At 41.7% G+C, this 18,888-nt stretch overlaps 2 protein-coding genes across 11 annotated transcripts in view; one reads left to right on the top strand and one right to left on the bottom strand.

Annotated features, from left to right (window-relative positions):
• LOC124869767 overlaps positions 1 to 18,888 on the bottom strand; it is a 93,213-nt gene that overhangs the window by 36,632 nt on the left and 37,693 nt on the right. For 7 of the 9 annotated variants that reach the window (XM_047367875.1, XM_047367867.1, XM_047367871.1 and 4 more), the window contains exons 3-6: positions 17,346 to 17,560; positions 14,014 to 14,223; positions 13,356 to 13,918; positions 13,118 to 13,209 (exon numbers count right to left, since the gene is read on the bottom strand). In XM_047367875.1, the coding sequence (XP_047223831.1) occupies positions 13,118 to 13,209; positions 13,356 to 13,918; positions 14,014 to 14,223; positions 17,346 to 17,560 (1,080 nt within the window). The remainder of the gene's footprint in view (positions 1 to 13,117; positions 13,210 to 13,355; positions 13,919 to 14,013; positions 14,224 to 17,345; positions 17,561 to 18,888) is intronic. The other 2 variants (XM_047367868.1, XM_047367869.1) reach the window with 2 other exon arrangements.
• LOC124869772 lies at positions 31 to 4,827 on the top strand. Of its 2 annotated transcripts, XM_047367893.1 has the most exons (3): positions 31 to 461; positions 4,490 to 4,607; positions 4,691 to 4,818. In XM_047367893.1, the coding sequence occupies exons 1-3, from the start codon at positions 45 to 47 to the stop codon at positions 4,729 to 4,731; spliced, it is 576 nt and encodes a 191-aa protein (XP_047223849.1). In that variant the 5' UTR covers positions 31 to 44; the 3' UTR covers positions 4,732 to 4,818. The 2 variants fall into 2 exon arrangements, with proteins under 2 accessions (XP_047223849.1, XP_047223848.1); XM_047367892.1 differs by having other exon boundaries at positions 4,490 to 4,827.

Raw genomic sequence — 18,888 nt, 5'->3', positions numbered from 1 at the left:
GTGGAAGTTTGAGTGTAAATCAATTGAATAAAATAAAACTGTTGATGGATGGTGATTGGGAGAAAATAAAAAATAAAAAAAGGATTAAAAAACAAGATTTAGATCAGAGAGAAAAATGGGTAAAATGTTGGAATGAATGGATTACGGAGGCTATGCGTAGGGAAAGAAAGTCCGAATTGAAACAGATGGCAGGGGGAAAAGATTTGTCCGGGGACGTGGGAAACAGGTATGACAATGCTGGTTGTGCCGTTGATGACCCCACATTTCCACCCCCATATAGACCTAGTGATGCTTCACCCTCCTGTCTATATCCATCATTACAGACGGAGTTACGGGCCCTCCAGATGGCAGACCTCGATCTAGACTCCCGTCCTCCTCCAGCAGCGGGCCAACCAGCAGCGGGCCAACCAGCAAATCTGCCCGCGAGTCAGCCAAGACAACTCGCCAGTCAGCATCAGCCCGTAAGTCAACTCACACATCCACCTGCAGTGCAGGCTGACCTCACCGAGCACAGCGGCCCCAGCGGAGCGGAAGGTGTGATCATGCACCAGCCTACAGATGAGCAGCGACCAGGATCATCAAAGGACCAGAAAATACCTTTCCTCTCCTCTCCTGTTAGCTTTCATGAGTTTGCATGGCTACGAAGTGGAAGACAACGAGGAGAAGATTACAAAGAGGAAGAAGAGTATCAATGCCCTATGTTGGAAGTAGCCGGAACAGATGAGCCTCAGTTGGTGTTTCGACCGTGGACTGCAGCAGACATCCAAGCCAGCGCCGCGTTACTTCCGGATCCCGTAAAGATGGAAGAAAGTTTGCTACGGAATTTAAAGCTTTATGCCATGAAATGAGACCTACCGGCACAGAAATTCGCCGGCTCCTTGCAGCAAAAATCAAACCTGGAGAGTTAGTTGGTCTGAGATTGCCAGATCCTGCAGTGTGCCTTGGCGTGACAACTGGAGATGAAAATGGCGATTTAAATCATTGTAATGGGCCATGGTATAATGCCATAGAACATTTGTGCACTGACTTGATCACAAAATTTACACAGAGGAGTGATTGTGCCGTGCTACAACAAGTTAAACAACGTCCTGATGAGACTGTCGCTGATTTTCTTTACCGGATGGAAGAAGCGTTCAATAAACATTCAGGTATGGAACGTCCCGCTGACTTTACTGTTTTGGGTCCTTGGGAAAAGATGCTGTGTGGATATATTATGGAAGGACTTCTCCCTGAGATCGCAGCACAAACTAAGACTCTTTATGTTGGTTGGAGACATGGGGTGCGGTTTGAGGAGCTGAAAAGACATGCTTTACACAGCGATGATGTTATCAACGACAGGAAGAAGAACAGCTGCATTTTTTTTTTCAAGTTTCTGGTTCGGTGCCGCATGTATTACTGGCCAAGTCTGAAAATATGGAATGGAAGGATGTGGGGTTTTTTGTTAGGTGTTGTCTCCTTGCCACTGATTGGTGGGAGACAGATGTCCCATATGTGTTTGCGTCTCCTTCTCAAAATACTTTTAAAATACATTATCCCACTGTTGTTTCCTGTAATCGTACAGTGCAACTGATTTCACATTCACATCTGTTTTTAGCTACTGCTTCTTCCGCGGATGCAGATCTTGAAGAGCTGCCTGATTCATTGTGGGCTGCTCACAAATATGATGTTGGTCTTATTACAGATGGTGAGCCAGTTGTTGTTACTCCTAAATCAAACTACAAGCCATGTCAGAAACAATACTTATTGAAAAAGGAAGCTTTGGAGGGAATTCGTCCTGTTTTTGATTCCCTCCTTAAAGCTGGGGTAATTGTACCCTGTCCAAATTCACCTGTGAGAACACCGTTGTTTCCTGTAAAAAAAAATTAGGCCCCCCGGAGAGCCTGACAAATGGAGATTTGTCATGGACCTTCAGGCTGTCAACCAGTCTGTTGTGGCCCGTGCACCATCAGTTCCGAACCCTTCTACGATTCTGTCACAAATTCCACCAGAAGCTAAATATTTTTCAGTGATAGACCTGGCAAATGCGTTTTTTTCTGTCCCTGTACACAAGGACAGTCAGTATTGGTTTGCTTTTGAGTTTGATGGGAAGCCATATTGTTTTACTCGTCTTTGTCAGGGCTACACAGAGAGTCCAACTATTTTTAACACAGCTCTGAAGGACTCTTTGGCTGATTTGACTCTGTCTCCTGGAACTGTCCTTAAACAGTATGTTGATGATTTATTGTTATCAGCAGGATCAGCGGATCAGTGTAGGAAAGACACCTTAAAACTGCTTCAACATCTTCATAAAAAGGGTCACAAAGTTTCAAAATCTAAAATGCAGTTTGTACAGGAAGAAGTGACATTTCTTGGTCATGTTCTCTCACATAAAAGCAGAAAACTGTCCCCTCAGCGCATTGAAGCAGTTCTGAAAATCCCAAAACCTGTCACCAAGAAACAAATGATGTCATTTTTGGGTATGACAGGTTATTGCAGAGCTCACATTCTGAATTACTCTGAGCTGGAAGCGCCTTTGGCCAGTTTAATATATGGGAGGAGCTTGGCAGCTGCAGACAAAATTAAATGGACAGATGAGGCAGAACTGGCTTTCAATGATTTAAAAACAGCCCTGTCTTCTGCGCCTGCATTGGCTTTACCAAACTCTGACAAGCCATTTATTCAAATGGTGGATGAAAAATCTGGTTTCATGTCATCTGTGTTGTTGCAATCCCATGGTGATAAATTGCGACCTGTGGCTTATTATTCCAGTAAACTTGATCCAGTTGCAGCTGGGCTGCCTGGTTGTTTGCAAGCTATTGCTGCAGCTGAGAAAGCAGTGTTAGCATCATGTGACATTGTTGGATATAATCCATTGACAGTTTTTGTTCCACATTCTGTTTCCATCATCCTCCTGGAACAAAAGACGTCTCATCTATCAGCAGCAAGGTGGCTGAGGTATTCTTCATTATTGGACATGCCCAACATTACAATTAAATGTTGTAACACTTTAAATCCAGCCACACTACTGCCTACTGAGGAGGATGGTGAAAGTCATGACTGCGCAGCTGTCTTAAATGTTGTTTGTACCCCTCGTCCTGACTTGCAAGACACCCCTTTGACTAACCCTGATCTTATCTTGTATGTAGATGGGTCTTCCTCCCGTTCTGCAGTGGGTCTGAACCACGTAGGGTTTGCAGTGTGCTCTGACTCAGCTGTTTTGCGCTCAGGTCCTTTGCCAGCGCATTACTCAGCTCAAACAGCTGAATTAATTGCTTTGACTAAAGCTTGTAAGTTGGCAGAAGGAAAGACTGTGACTATTTACACAGACTCAAGATATTGTTTCGGAGTGGTGCATGATTTCGGGGCCTTGTGGAAACATCGCTCCTTTTTGAGATCAGATGGAAAACCTATTTTGAATGCTAGACAAGTGTCTCATCTTTTGGATGCTATTTTGTTACCTGCATGTTTGGCTGTGGTTAAGTGTGCTGCGCACACAGGACAGTCTGATTCTGTTTCTAGGGGTAATGCAGCCGCGGACTCGGCAGCAAAAACCGCGGCTTTGAGGCCTTTCTCCTCAAATGACACTTTTCTTTCTCTGACTGATTCGTAAGCTGTCACTGTTCCTGAAATGCAATCTTTTGCTACTTCACAGGAAAAAGAAAAATGGCAAAGAGCTGGGTGTATCTTTAACAGCAGTTCTGGCTGGCATGTTTCTGATGGTAGACCATGCCTGCCTAAAAGTTTTTTTCCCTGGTTTGCTAAATGGATGCATGGATTGGATCATGTGTCCAAAGGGGGAATGCTGGATATGGTTAAAAAATATTGGTATACAAATGGGTTTTCAGTGGTAGCTGAAAATTATTGTAAAAGATGTTTGATCTGTGCTTCTCACAACCCCTCGAGGGTTCCTGCACAATCACAGGCAGCACATCCACCTCCACGGTTCCCATTTCAGCATTTGATGATGGATTTCATTGAGTTGACACCTGCTGAAGGGAAGAAATATTGTTTGGTGGTCGTGGACATGTTTTCTAAATATGTTGAAGCGTTTCCAATGAAACACGCAGACAGCAGTGCTGTAGCGAAGTCTTTGTTGACAGAGATTCTTCCCCACTGGGGAATCCCAGAGGTGATTTCCAGTGATAACGGGACACATTTTGTTAACAAAGCTTTGCAAGAAATTAGTAAGCTTCTAGGTTTCCAGTTGAAGACACATTGTGCTTACCACCCACAATCAGGTGGAGCAGTAGAACGAGAAAATGGAACAATAAAGAGTAATTTGGCTAAATGCTGTGAAGAAACAGGCTTGTCCTGGCCAAAAGCTCTCCCTCTGGTTCTTATGTATATGCGGATGAGAAATAGATCCAGAGCTAATTTGAGTCCTTTTGAAATCCTGCAAATATAGAGGGAAGACCGAGTACTAATCTAAGCACACTAACAACTGCTCATTTTGAACATTCCATGTTGGAATATTGTAAGGTTCTGTCATGTTCTCTCTCTCTCCCATCAGACGGTGAAAGCTGCCTTACCCCCAGTAGCTGACAGACTCCTGCACCAGTTCCAGCCAGGACAGTGGGTGCTGATTAGAGATACCAGGAGACGTCACTGGAGAGACAAGCGGTGGAGAGGTCCGTTTCAAATTCTGCTGGTGACTCACACTGCCGTAAAGGTCCAGGAACGTGACACCTGGGTCCATTTTACGCACTTCAAGGTGTTCACTGGAACACCACCCGAGCAGCATCCTGGTTCTGAACCTCCTACCTAGAGGAGCTTCCAACGACCGCCCACCTGTACCAGACTGGTAACAGGGCAGCTTGAAGCGCAGAAGCCACTCAGGAGTCAGCAGGATTTTCTTTTTTTTTTTTAAGTTTTTTATAATTTGTTTTCTTTGAGAAAAAACTGTTTGCTTTCTGTACCAGAAGAAAGGACATTCCACTTCAAGGTCACGATGCAGTTGAATGGAACATGTTCTGTTCTGATGCTAATGATTGGTATTGCAAGTATTTTTATTACTCCTGTGTTCATTTGGGAAAAGGTACAGCAAAGACAATGTGTGGCTAATGTGAGGAATTGTGCTAATAATACTTATCAGCGGATTCGAAGAGAGATTCATCACTTTTCTGACTACTATGACCATGCTGATAATGTCTGGTGGCAACTGATGCATCAAACCGTGAGGAAGATAAGAAATGATAGTTGCTATGTTTGTTGTTTGATTCCACATGCTATTAATGATCAACCATTTTTGGTACCAGTTCCTATTAATACTGCTTATACTCTAGCTACTATATTTCCAGATAACCGGTTGGTGGAGGTCATTTTTCCTTGGGTGAGGAATTATACTGTAAGGGAAAGCAGAAATGTTAGTAGATTTTCTAGTGAGACTAATTTAACGTGTGCGTCTACAGGAACTCTTTATAGAATTCGGGGTAAAAGAAATCCGATTAAAGATCCAGATATTTGTATTGCTCAGGAGGAAATCACACCTTATTTCCTTGGAAAGACGGAGGGTTGCAAAACTATTATACCAGTTTCATGTGCCTTGACCCACAGCAATACATCTGGACCTTGTCCTGTCAGAACTGATCCTTATACTATTTCAGAATCTTTGGCTCCAGATCCTTTTGTGTTAACTCTTAATCTTACAGCCTTACCGAATGGAAGTCAATTGTATGGCATGGCAGGTAAATTAACCAGGGTTCTTGTTACTTTTCCTAGTACAGATGGGTTCTCGGGTCCTAAGAACATGATTTGGATGTGTGGAAACAGATCATATCTGTATCTGCCTGCTAATTGGTCTGGAGTATGTTATCTAGCTCACTTACTACCTACGGTCACGACTTATGATTCAATCAGCCCATTATTAGAGAGGAAGACAATGCTCAAACGGTAAAAGAGAGCTAGGATCCCACATTGGAAAGGGATTTTGGGTACAATTATTCCTAGTTATGGTGCTACTAACGCCGCCCATAGGATTAATGAGTTGTCAGTTGAGTTAGAAAATCTTACTGCTTTATCTGAGGAATGTTTCACTGTTCTAACTACGGAGCAGCAGGCTATAAGAACTATGAGTTTGCAAAATAGAATGGCCTTGGATTATCTGTTAGCTGAGAGGGGTGGTGTTTGTCATTTAATTGGGGAACAATGTTGCACTTTTATTCCTGATGTGTCTAATAACATGACAAGTATCCATGATAAGTTTGAGGACTTGCTGATGACCCAACGGAAGGAGAATATGAGTTCCTCTTGGAATCCTTGGTCTTGGTTCTTTGCTGGTGGATGGACATCTTGGTTAGTAAAGTGATTCTTTTATGTTTCTTTTTTATTTTGATGTTTCTTTCATGTTGTATTATTCCAATGGTTAGGGGAATGGTAATGAGACTCATACATTTTTCCATGTTACATGTTGATAAGGATGTGAACTTAATTTCTGTTTGTCATGATTGTGATGATTCTGCATTTGAGGTGACAGATGGTATGGATAACGATGGATTTTATGTTGCTTGAGATGCTTTAATGATGTGCTAACTCTAAATTGTTTGGGGAGTTATTACTGATGTTCAGCATTTTAGTGGTATACATGGAGTTTTGGTGGGTTTTTTTTTTGCGGTGTTGTTATTCTTGTTCTTTCAGTTTTGTTTTCCTGTTGATTTGCGAACCTTAGCTCTTCGTGTGGGCCATGACTATACGGCGTTTGATTTATATATCTTTTTGTTTTTTTATTTTTTGTTTTTTTATTTTATTTTGATTATTTTTCTGGGTGTTGGTTTGCTAGAATTTTTTGTATGATTGTGTTGTAATCACAAGGGGGGAGTGTGATGGAAATTCTTGTAGTAAGTGTTCCAAAGTGTATGACTTTTGGGTTACCTCACTCCTCTGAGCATCTGTGTTAGAGGAGGAAGCTGTAAAAGCCATTATCAGATGTTTAATGGTTAAAACCCATTTGTTAAGGTGATGTGTCGGGAAGAGCAGATGGTTGTTCCTAGATAACTTTGTCACCTCTGAACCCGAGAAGGGTCTGGGGTCATAAAACACAGACTCTTTGAAGTTGAGATAACACTGTCATGTTCTGGTATAAATACTGTGTGTAACTGTTGATCGGGGTTCTGCTTAACTGACTTGCTCGGTGACAGAGTCATTCAAACGCTGAATGCCTTTGAATAAAACTTATAAAGACAAAGTCCGGATTTTCTCTTCTTGCAAGTCAACGTCTCTCCACTTTGATAAGAAAATTCCACAACAGGAGCCACAGACCTGCCCCCCTGGACCCACAGCGTCAATTCGTCTTGGGAATGACATATACAAGTCCTGCACAGTGGTCAGAGGGATTTTAAGCCATTCTTCTTGCAGGATAGTGGCCAGGTCACTACGTGATATTGGTGGAGGAAAACGTTTCCTGACTCGCTCCTCCAAAACACCCCAAAGTGGCTCAATAATATTTAGATCTGGTGACTGTGGAGGCCATGGGAGATGTTCAACTTCACTTTCATGTTCATCAAACCAATCTGTCACCAGTCTTGCTGTGTGTATTGGTGCATTGTCATCCTGATACACAGCACCGTCTTCAGGATACAATGTTTGAACCATTGAATCGTGTATATTGACCCTGTGGAACTCCCGACGGACAGTTCTGGTGGAAACAGGACAGTTGAGGTGCACATTTAATTCTGCCGTGATTTGGACAGCCGTGGTTTTATGTTTTTTGGATACAATCCGGGTTAGCACCCGATCATCCCTTTCAGACAGCTTCCTCTTGCGTCCACAGTTAATCCTGTTGGATGTGGTTTCTCCTTCTTGGTGGTATGCTGACATTACCCTGGATACCGTGGCTCTTGATACATCACAAAGACTTGCTGTCTTGGTCACAGATGCGCCAGCAAGAGGTGCACCAACAATTTGTCCTCTTTTGAACTCTGGTATTTCACCCATAATGTTGTGTACATTTCAATATTTTGAGCAAAACTGTGCTCTTACCCTGCTAATTGAACCTTCACACTCTGCTCTTACTGGTGCAATGTGCAATCAATGATGACTGGCTACCAGGCTGGTCCAATTTAGCCATGAAACCTCCCACACTAAAAAGACAGGTGTTTCAGTTTCATTGTCCAACCCCTGTACTTCCAATAGGTCAAATTTTCAGGCAGCATGGGATACATTTTTAATGTTATGCTGATGATACACAGCTTTATTTATCCATAAATCCTGATGAGCCCAACCAGTTAGTGCTTCCGTGTTCCCTTTTGTTGGCCGTGGCAGTTGGCCGCTCACACTGAGTCTGGTTCTGCTGGAGGTTTCTTCCTGTTAAAAGGGAGTTTTTCTCTCCACTGTTGCTACATGCATGCTCAGTATGAGGGATTGCGGCAAAGTCAATGCAAGCCACTGTCACTACATGCTCTTCCAGGAGGAGTAAATACTGAAAGTCACTGACTCAATGAATCTGCTCGGTTTCCTTAGATAGAAAAACTTTTAACCAATTTGAATAATATCCTGAATATGACTGCACTGATAGTTAGAATTAATTGGAATTTATATATTTGACTTGAAATCTATATGATTCGACTGAGTGGACTTTGTAAAGTGCCTTGAGACGACATGTGTTGTGAATTGGTGCTACATGAATAAAACTGAATTGAATAAACCCCCAGAAAACTGTGAAAGCGCTGAATCCCTAAGATGCTTTAAATCAAGATTAAAAACTTTTTTAGAGTGGCCTTTGACTGTGCTTTCTAAACATTATCAGTTAAGTTTTCAGTCCATCTTTCCTTTCATTTATTTATCAGTTATTTCATTTTTTTATCATCATTTTAATTATTAATTTTTATTCTCTTAAATTATTTGTGTTCGTTATTTATTTAATTACCTTTTTCCCACTATAATGTACTTTTGCCATTTCTCTTTTTTCATGTACAGCACTTTGAATAGTCTTGCTATTGAAATGTGCTATATAAATAAACTTGCCTTGCCTTGGTTTGTGTGGCATTACTATGGATAGAAATCTGAGAGGAGTTTGTGTGAGAGGTGGTGGGGGGGTCAGCGAAAAAAAAGAACTGTAATATCTGATGAAATCAGAGCTACTGTGATTGACCATGTTCTTATCCATGGTATGTTCATGAGGGAGGTCGGACAAGGGTACAACAAAACATCAGTAGATTCACTGTGTCCACCATAATCCCAAGATTTAGAGAATAGAACAGGTTTGACATTATGGTATGTAAATGTTGACAGGAATTATTGTATGACTATACTGTACCAAAATATACTGTAATTTATTATTGTAATGGAGGTTTAGTCTAACTGTTTGTAGGCCTAGTATTCCATGTATAATTTTATAACTGCATGTTCTTTTTTTGTAGAATTGAAAGACTGCCACATGGGGGTAGGAGAAAGGGTATGTTCTCCCAACACCAAGAGACCCTAACTGTCAATATAGTCTATGAGAACAACACCATTAAACCGTGTGAAATTTAGCATAAGATCATTGAGGACCATGTACCTTTCGAGGGTAACAGTGTTGTAAAGCTGATTCTGATTCCGACGAAACAGCTGTACAAAGTGCCCTTTGATCAGACAGAGTCAAAGAGCAAAGCTTCCAGTATGTACATGTTGGTACATATATCCAGACACAATCGATAACTACGTTTACATGGACATAAGTAATCGGAATAAACGGCCGATCAGACAAAAATGTGTCATGTAAATATGTCAGTCGGAATGTTCTGATTGGATTCGGCAGGATTGGAATGAAATTGTATTCCGCCTAAAGGGGGTGGTTTATGCCGCTCTCTCATCCTGTAACACAGATAGACCAGTAGCATGTGTTGCTAGGCTTGTAGCTTAATTAGGGAGTTCAGTAATGTCTCAACTGTGATTAGAACCTGGTGTGATTCAATCCAGGGCGCTCAGAAGACAAGCGAACTGGTGCACTGCTGCTTTGTTTGCTATTTTTTGTTGTTCAGCAAAGATGGAAGTACTTCTGTGTTTTTTTAGGGAAATTTGATAACTCTCCGCATCTCAGTAGCTTTATTCTGAATAAAGCCATGTGGATATAAACGCACATCATGATCAGATTGATTGCTTGTGTGCCCAAATAAACAGTGCAATCTGATTATTTTTCAGTTAGAAGTCTGAACACATTTCAATCTAATCGTGAAATTTTGTGCATGTTAATATAGCTGTTGATGTTGATTACTATAATGGCCTACAGAGAGTTTTTCAGCTGGATGCAATGGAAAGACACCATGAATACATCTAATTGGATGAAGCTGGGTTTAATCTTACCAAAAGGAGAAGGATAGGCCCTAGCGTGATTGGCCAAACGGCCATTGTTGGTGTCCCTGGGCAGCGTAGTGGCAATGTTACATTGTGTGCTGCCATCAGCAATCAAGGAATTGTCCACCATCATGCCAGCCTGGGACCCTATAATATACCCAGCTCCTCATTTTCCCTAATCACATGCAATATGCTCTGTTAGGGCAGCAGGATGAACATCCCATCTACAGGTCCTTCTCAAAATATTAGCATATTGTGATAAAGTTCATTATTTTCCATAATGTCATGATGAAAATTTAACATTCATATATTTTAGATTCATTGCACACAAACTGAAATATTTCAGGTCTTTTATTGTCTTAATACGGATGATTGTGGCATACAGCTCATGAAAACCCAAAATTCCTATTTCACATAATTAGCATATTTAATCCGACCAATAAAAGAAAAGTGTTTTTAATACAAAAAACGTCAACCTTCAAATAATCATGTACAGTTATGCACTCAATACTTGGTCGGGAATCCTTTGGCAGAAATGACTGCTTCAATGCGGCGTGGCATGGAGGCAATCAGCCTGTGGCACTGCTGAGGTCTTATGGAGGCCCAGGATGCTTCGATAGCAGCCTTTAGCTCATCCAGAGTGTTGGGTCTTGAGTCTCTCAATGTTCTCTTCACAATATCCCACAGATTCTCTATGGGGTTCAGGTCAGGAGAGTTGGCAGGCCAATTGAGCACAGTGATACCATGGTCAGTAAACCATTTACCAGTGGTTTTGGCACTGTGAGCAGGTGCCAGGTCGTGCTGAAAAATGAAATCTTCATCTCCATAAAGCTTTTCAGCAGATGGAAGCATGAAGTGCTCCAAAATCTCCTGATAGCTAGCTGCATTGACCCTGCCCTTGATAAAGCACAGTGGACCAACACCAGCAGCTGACACGGCACCCAGACCATCACTGACTGTGGGTACTTGACACTTGACTTCTGGCATTTTGGCATTTCCTTCTCCCCAGTCTTCCTCCTGACTCTGGCACCTTGATTTCCGAATGACGTGCAGAATTTGCTTTCATCCGAAAAAAGTACTTTGGACCACTGAGCAACAGTCCAGTGCTGCTTCTCTGTAGCCCAGGTCAGGCGCGTCTGCCGCTGTTTCTGGTTCAAAAGTGGCTTGACCTGGGGAATGCGGCACCTGTAGCCCATTTCCTACACACGCCTGTGCACGGTGGCTCTAGATGTTTCTAGTCCAGACTCAGTCCACTGCTTCCGCAGGTCCCCCAAGGTCTGGAATCGGCCCTTCTCCACAATCTTCCTCAGGGTCCGGTCACCTCTTCTCGTTGTGCAGCATTTTCTGCCACACTTTTTCCTTCCCACAGACTTCCCACTGAGGTGCCTTGATACAGCACTCTGGGAACAGCCTATTCGTTCAGAAATTTCTTTCTGTGTCTTACCCTCTTGCTTGAGGGTGTCAATAGTGGCCTTCTGGACAGCAGTCAGGTCGGCAGTCTTACCCATGATTGGGGTTTTGTGTGATGAACCAGGCTGGGAGTTTTAAAGGCCTCAGGAATCTTTTGCAGGTGTTTAGAGTTAACTCGTTGATTCAGATGATTAGGTTCATAGCTCGTTTAGAGACCCTTTTAATGATATGCTAATTTTGTGAGATAGGAATTTTGGGTTTTCATGAGCTATATGCCAAAATCATCCGTATTAAGACAATAAAAGACCTGAAATATTTCAGTTAGTGTGCAATGAATCTAAAATATATGAATGTTAAATTTTCATCATGACATTATGGAAAATAATGAACTTTATCACAATATGCTAATATTTTGAGAAGGACCTGTATGTTGTTGTTTAGAACAATGTGACTTTTTACAGAGCCCTCTAGGTTAGAGAGTGGTTCAATATGAACCAAGGTTTTATCAATCTTTGCCTTCTACCGTACTCCCAGTTCCTGAACGCTGTTGAAGAATTCTTCTCATGCTGGTGTAGATAAATAAACACCAACCTTACACCAGGGTAAACCTCCTGCAAGCCATGGAACTAGCCTGTTTTGACAGGTGTGGAGGCATGCCAAGTCTGGATATGGCATGCCAGGGGTTTTTCCCCTGTTGCCTGGCCAGACAAAATGTGGCCTCTGATGTTAATTAAGTACTGTGGCCTGACCCAGTTCGGAGAAATAATGCTGTGGTTGAGAAATGCACTTCTCCTTTGTATATTTTTGTACTTTGTTTTACGTAGGCTCACTGTATACAAGTGGTAAATGCACAGGATTTCTATTTTTGGACTTTTTTTAGGATGTGCTAGTGCTAAATACACAGGTTTTTGGTTTTGCAAAATGCATTTAGCCTACAGTGAACAATACACATTTCTAAAGCTTTAGGTCCTGAGCATTGTGTTTTCTATTTTTCTATGTGGTGCTTAGAGACTGCTCAGTAGTGTTTTTGATTTTCCTTGACTTGGGGCACAATTTGACAACACAGTTCAGTTTTGAGCACAGATTGAACTGTTTGGTTTTGCAAGAAGAGTCTGAGGTTTTGTGAATGTAGCTTGAAAATTGTGTTCACAGTTTGGAGAAGAGAGAAGAGAGTAGCTTTCGAGAAATGTGTCTTCGCAATTGCGGAAAAATTGTACAAGGAGATTAAAATAAATATGTTACAGTATTGGATGTGTATAATGGCCATGCAGAAGCATTATTTACCAAAGGCAGTGAATGTATTATCCTATACACCCCGACACAATTGACCAAAATGCAAAAGTGGGATAGAACTATAAGACAGATGTACATATAAGGTTTTCTGTTTTACTGTTCACCTCCAAACTTTGGCCTACATAAACACAAGTGCTAAGGTTTGTGTGTATGCATGTCTGCCAACCTTGTGGTCATAAGACAAACTAGAGCGATCCATTTTGCGTGATCTGGAGGGTGACGACGGGGAGGAGACTGATCTGACTGGAACCACGGGCACTGGAATCAGGAATTATGACAAAATAGGAAAAAGAAAGAAAAACATTTTGATTGAGACAAAACTGTGAAAATATATCTGAAAACAATATGTGTAAAGAAAATAAACTGTTGCTTAATACTGTGTATACCACATAGATGCTACATACCACCAAAAGTGATGTTTTTGTTTAGGCTTGGTGACACCAGCACAGTGTCATACCTCTCTCTCCCTCTCCACCACTCTTCCTCCCTTTTTCTACTCCAAATTTCCTCCCTTTGTCTCCTCCACTCCTCCTCTCTCTGCTTCACTATCTTGATCTCCTGCTCCACAAGAGACTGGCTGCTGATTGAACGCAACTTAAAAAATGGATTAGAAGAAAAAGTGCTCTCCTGCGTCTCTACAGGCGGTGGCCCGGAGCTCAGGCAAAACTCTGAAGCACTGCGAATTATCAAATTGGAGGTCTCCACCACAATAACACTTGCTGAGGCTGCCCTATCAAGGCTGGCAGACCAATCAGAGAGGCTACCGATCGTAGAGGAGAGAAGGCGGTTCCTGGAGCTGGAGCCAGAGGCATCTGGTTCAAGAATGATGACGTTATTGGCTGTCATTTCATGATATAATGATCGATTGAGAGAGGAGGAGCAGAAAGGGGAAGGTGAAATGGATAGAGTAGGAGTGCGGCAGACTGTAGATCTGGATACAGGTTGTCGTGTCCCCAGGGTGGATATTCTTAACACAGAAAAAAAAATAGAAATGAGACCGTCAGTGGGTTCTGCCAGTACACAGGTCTATAGAGTCCTCACTGATTTACCTATTTACCTTACCTCGGTACTGTGAGGCCCTGTGCAATCATTCTCCTCTCCTGTCGGTGCTGTTCCTCTCTTTCTAATGTCAGTCGGATCTCCCTCTCCACAGCACTTTCTGGCTCCTCCGGAGGGCTGCGAAATGAAGAGTCATCCAAGCCTGAGTCCTCAGAACCAGGGGACAGGGTGGAGGAAAGAGGAGGTTCTTTGGACATGGGGGATTGAATTTCCCTTGTATAAGACAGGAGGAAACCCCATTCAAGTTAGGAGGAGGTTAAAAACACTGAAGAAGACAAACATTCTTTATCTACACTCACTGGCCAATTTATTGTTCAGTCACTTAAATCACCTTTCTTTCCCATTCTGATGCTCGGTTTGAACTGCAGCAGATCGTCTTGACCACGTTATTGGCTGATTAGAAATTTGTTTTAATGAGCAGTTGGACAGGTGTACCTAATAAAGTGGCCGGTGAGTGTAGGTGTCAGTGAAAATACTGACATGATAACACATCCAATTATGTGAACATGAGGTAGGCAGGTTTCACTTCTAAAACACAATAAAAATGATCTGATTAGCAATGGGGAAATATTAACTAAAATAAGAACAGTTGAAATATTCAGCTATAAATAACAAAAACTAAACTAAAAGCTTAAGCTTTTGGATGCTGCCCATGCCATAATTTACTTGTGTATAGAACCATGTTAGCAGAGACATTTATGTTCCGTATGACTGTGTCAGTCACATCATTGTCGTAGAAATTTGGCCTGCTTTTTACAGTTCCTTAAGTGCGGGTCGTTGGAATTGATTGTTTTTATTTTTTAAAGTGAAGTTGTATGAAGTTATTATCAGTAATAGTTTCCCTAATGCAGTAGATAGATGTAATATCATATTGAGTGAAACCTTCTGAGCAATTGAAGGCTAACAGCCAGTCTGAAGGACCCCTGTTTTTGCTGATTTTAAGCACGTATTCCAACCCATACTGTACGCTTTCAAATCTATGGAATACAGTGCTATGTAGAGGCATTAACTGTCTACACTTTCTCAAGAGACCACTGTTAAAATTGTTGCTGTGTAGGTTTAAAAGTATGTTGTTTAAAGCTGCCAGCTCTTTTAATTCTCCTGGTTAGCTGAGACTTGTCTGTCCACCCTAATTTGCCAAGAGCTGAGTAAATGTGTGGGTTTTGTGACAGGCTGTCACTTGTGCAATGGCATCAAAGACGGTATGATCCTGTAGTTTTTCCAGGTTTCATAATTTATCTGTGTGCAGACTCATGATCATGAATCTCAAAAAATTAAGTGTTTCTAAGGCTCTAGTTTCTGAAGCTGGAAAATGTTGGTCCCTCAAATAACACTGAAGCCTATGAAAGGTTGTGACCCAAAAAGACAAACAATAGTTTAATTTTTTTTTAAAGTAATTTTGAACAACAATCTGTTGTTCATCCCAACGCTCATGTTCATTGCCTTACCCGATGATTTTCGCCATTAAAAACACCAACAGAGAATATTCTGCATTGAAACAAAAAATGGCTTATACCGACATCCTTTTCAAATGAAACCTTTTAAAATTAGGCAAAAATTTTATTACATTTTGTATGGAACCTGGATCGTTATTAGGCATGTGCTCAAGTATTAAATCAGTCTATTTTAGGTATATATAGATAGTCGACAACATTGCCTAACTGACTTATTTGATCTGCAAAATCTACTTGTATTTAGGTAGTTCAAACTCTAGAAATAGGCAGCAGCTATGTCTCTTACAGTAATGAAAATAAATAACAAATCATATTCTGCAAATGTTTACATTATCAACCAAAATTCTGCAAACCTCAAGTTGCAATAGCAAATAAAACTTTGGATTTGAGGGCACCGCCAGAAGAGTGATCACAAATCCAGTGATTGGGGCAAAAGCACCAGCTGCAGACTCACTGACAGAACAATAGGCAAGCTCATCCACTCTCTGCAACGATGCCTTAGAGTTGGATGAGGTGTGTGCTGATATGACGTTACATGACATGACACTCTGGAACAAGGGCCAGACATACAGGGGTTGGACAATGAAACTGAAACACCTGGTTTTAGACCACAATAATTTATTAATGTGGTGTAGGGCCTCCTTTTGCGGCCAATACAGCGTCAATTCGTCTTGGGAATGACATATACAAGTCCTGCACAGTGGTCAGAGGGACTTTAAGCCATTCTTCTTGCAGGATAGTGGCCAGGTCACTACATGATAATGGTGGAGGAAAACGTTTCCTGACTCGCTCCTCCAAAACACCTCAAAGTGGCACAATAATATGTAGATCTGGTGACTGTGCAGGCCATGGGAGATGTTCAACTTCATTTTCATGTTCATCAAACCAATCTTTCACCAGTCTTGCTGTGTGTATTGGTGCATTGTCATCCTGATACACAGCACCGCCTTCAGGATACAATGTTTGAACCATTGGATGCACATGGTCCTCAAGAATGGTTCGGTAGTCCTTGGCAGTGATGAGTCCATCTAGCACAAGTATTGGGCCAAGGGAATGCCATGATATGGCAGCCCAAACCATCACTGATCCACCCCCATGCTTCACTCTGGGCATGCAACAGTCTGGGTGGTACGCTTCTTTGGGGCTTCTCCACACCGGAACTCTCCCGGATGTGGGGAAAACAGTAAAGGTGGACTCATCAGAGAACAATACATGTTTCACATTGTCCACAGCCCAAGATTTGCACACCTTGCACCATTGAAACCGACATTTGGCATTGGCATGAGTGACCAAAGGTTTGGCTATAGCAGCCCGGCCGTGTATATTGACCCTGTGGAGATCCCGACGGACAATTCTAGTGGAAACAGGAGAGTTGAGGTGCACATTTAATTCTGCCGTGATTTGGGCAGCCGTGGTTTTATGTTTTTTGGATACAATCCGGGTTAGCACCCGAACATCCCTTTCAGACAGCTTCCTCTTGCATCCACAGTTAATCCTGTTGGATGTGGTTCGTCCTTCTTGGTTATATGCTGACATTACCCTGAATAACGTGGCTCTTGATACATCACAAAGACTTGCTGTCTTGGTCACAGATGCGCCAGCAAGACGTGCACCAACAATTTGTCCTCTTTTGAACTCTGGTATGTCACCCATAATGTTGTGTGCATTTCAATATTTTGAGCAAAACTGAGCTCTTACCCTGCTAATTGAACCTTCACACTCTGCTCTTACTGGTGCAATGTGCAATCAATGAAGACTGGCTACCAGGCTGGTCCAATTTAGCCATTAAACTTCCCACACTAAAATGACAGGTGTTTCTGTTTCATTGTCCAACCCCTGTACATCTCCACTTTAATGAAACATGGAATGAACATGTCCTACCTATGTTTGAGGCGGGGGCTGCGAGTGGGGGGGTACAGTGAAGAGTGGGTGCCCTGGAAGCTTCCTTTAGCTCCCAGTCCTGGTTTAGGGATGGGCAGACCTTTGACTTCCTCCTCCATCTTCCTCCACTGCTGGCGAGCAACCAAAAAGTCCACATGCTCAATGGAAACATTCTCACTAAGGCTCTCCTGTTGCACACACAAATCTGAAGGAACCTGATAAGAAAGAAAAGCCTGTAATTTAAATAAAGATTCCAAGACTGTACCAAGATGAAGAGATAAACAACAGATGGGGTTACAGAATGTTTTGAAGTGAAGCAGGTTTTACTGAGAACTTACCAAGGGTTTTTTAAAGTACCTAACATATGATATTCTATCTCAAAATAAAGAAAATAATACAATGTTTGCATTAGTGTTAACTTATTTTTATTTTATTAAGTGTTGTTTGAGATTGAAGGACAAAAAGTCAACCTAGTTAACCAGAAGCAAGGCTGTATGGGGCCCTATAAAAAATCCTATATTGGGGCCAATCCAACTACTGTCAAACTCCACAGCTTAGTCCCTGATACAGATCAGCCATGTTTATTTCGATAATGCATTATATATCTAATATAACCATGAGTATATCCATTTAAAGTCCTTATCCTTCCATAGAGCAGGCAGCAACAGGCCATTAACAGGGTTGACATAAGGTAAAAATCAGGAGGAAGCAGTGACAATCAATGAAAACCAGAGAGGATAAATACTGAGGTGAAGTGGAGAATAGACCAATGAACTAAGGAGGCTAATCAGGGAGCAGAGAGTGCAGGGAGGTAACATAATGAACTGGAGCAAATAAACAATGAGACTAACTAAAGAACATTAAAAAGGGAGAACCAGATCTATATGGAAAACATAAACTAAAACATCTAACCAGGGAAGTAACAAACACCTAAACAGCAGAGTGACAAACAAACTTGAATGAACTAAAATAAAGCAAGTGCAGAACCTGGTGGTGAAGAGAAATAAACAAAACTCAAAGCACAGGCAGATCATGACAATATGTGCTTATAACAGCAGGGTCATGGTGGGCTGGTGCCTATCTCCACAGGTCATTGAGTGAAAGGTGTGGTACATCTTGGACAGATCGATAGTCCATCCATCACAGGGAAACACAGAGAGACACAGAACAGATAACCATGCACACACACACTCAGGCCTAAAAGACCAAGTAACCTAACGTATAATTTTGGACTTTGGAAGGAAGCTGAAGACCCCAGAGAGAACCCACAGGCTCACAATTCCAATCTTAATATGGCACCTATACATTTCTGGAAAAGGGGAAAAAAAAAAGTTAGACCAAAGTAAATTTCTCCTAATGATAACCAGATTAAGGAGATGGCAATTTACTGTAGCAGCATTTTATTTTGAACAGACAATCTACCTCAGAAGTGTGTGAGATGTAAGAAACAGATTTTTTCTTGTTTCATGTGTAATACACATTGAAAACACCCTTCTAAACAGTGTTGATACCTTGTTTCATTTATGTCACAGGAAAAACAGCT

Source organism: Girardinichthys multiradiatus, chromosome 6 (genome assembly GCF_021462225.1).
Source record: "Girardinichthys multiradiatus isolate DD_20200921_A chromosome 6, DD_fGirMul_XY1, whole genome shotgun sequence".
Lineage (NCBI taxonomy): Eukaryota > Metazoa > Chordata > Actinopteri > Cyprinodontiformes > Goodeidae > Girardinichthys > Girardinichthys multiradiatus.
Note: the sequence above shows the minus strand (reverse complement) of the source record. Positions and strands in the feature narration are given on the sequence as shown.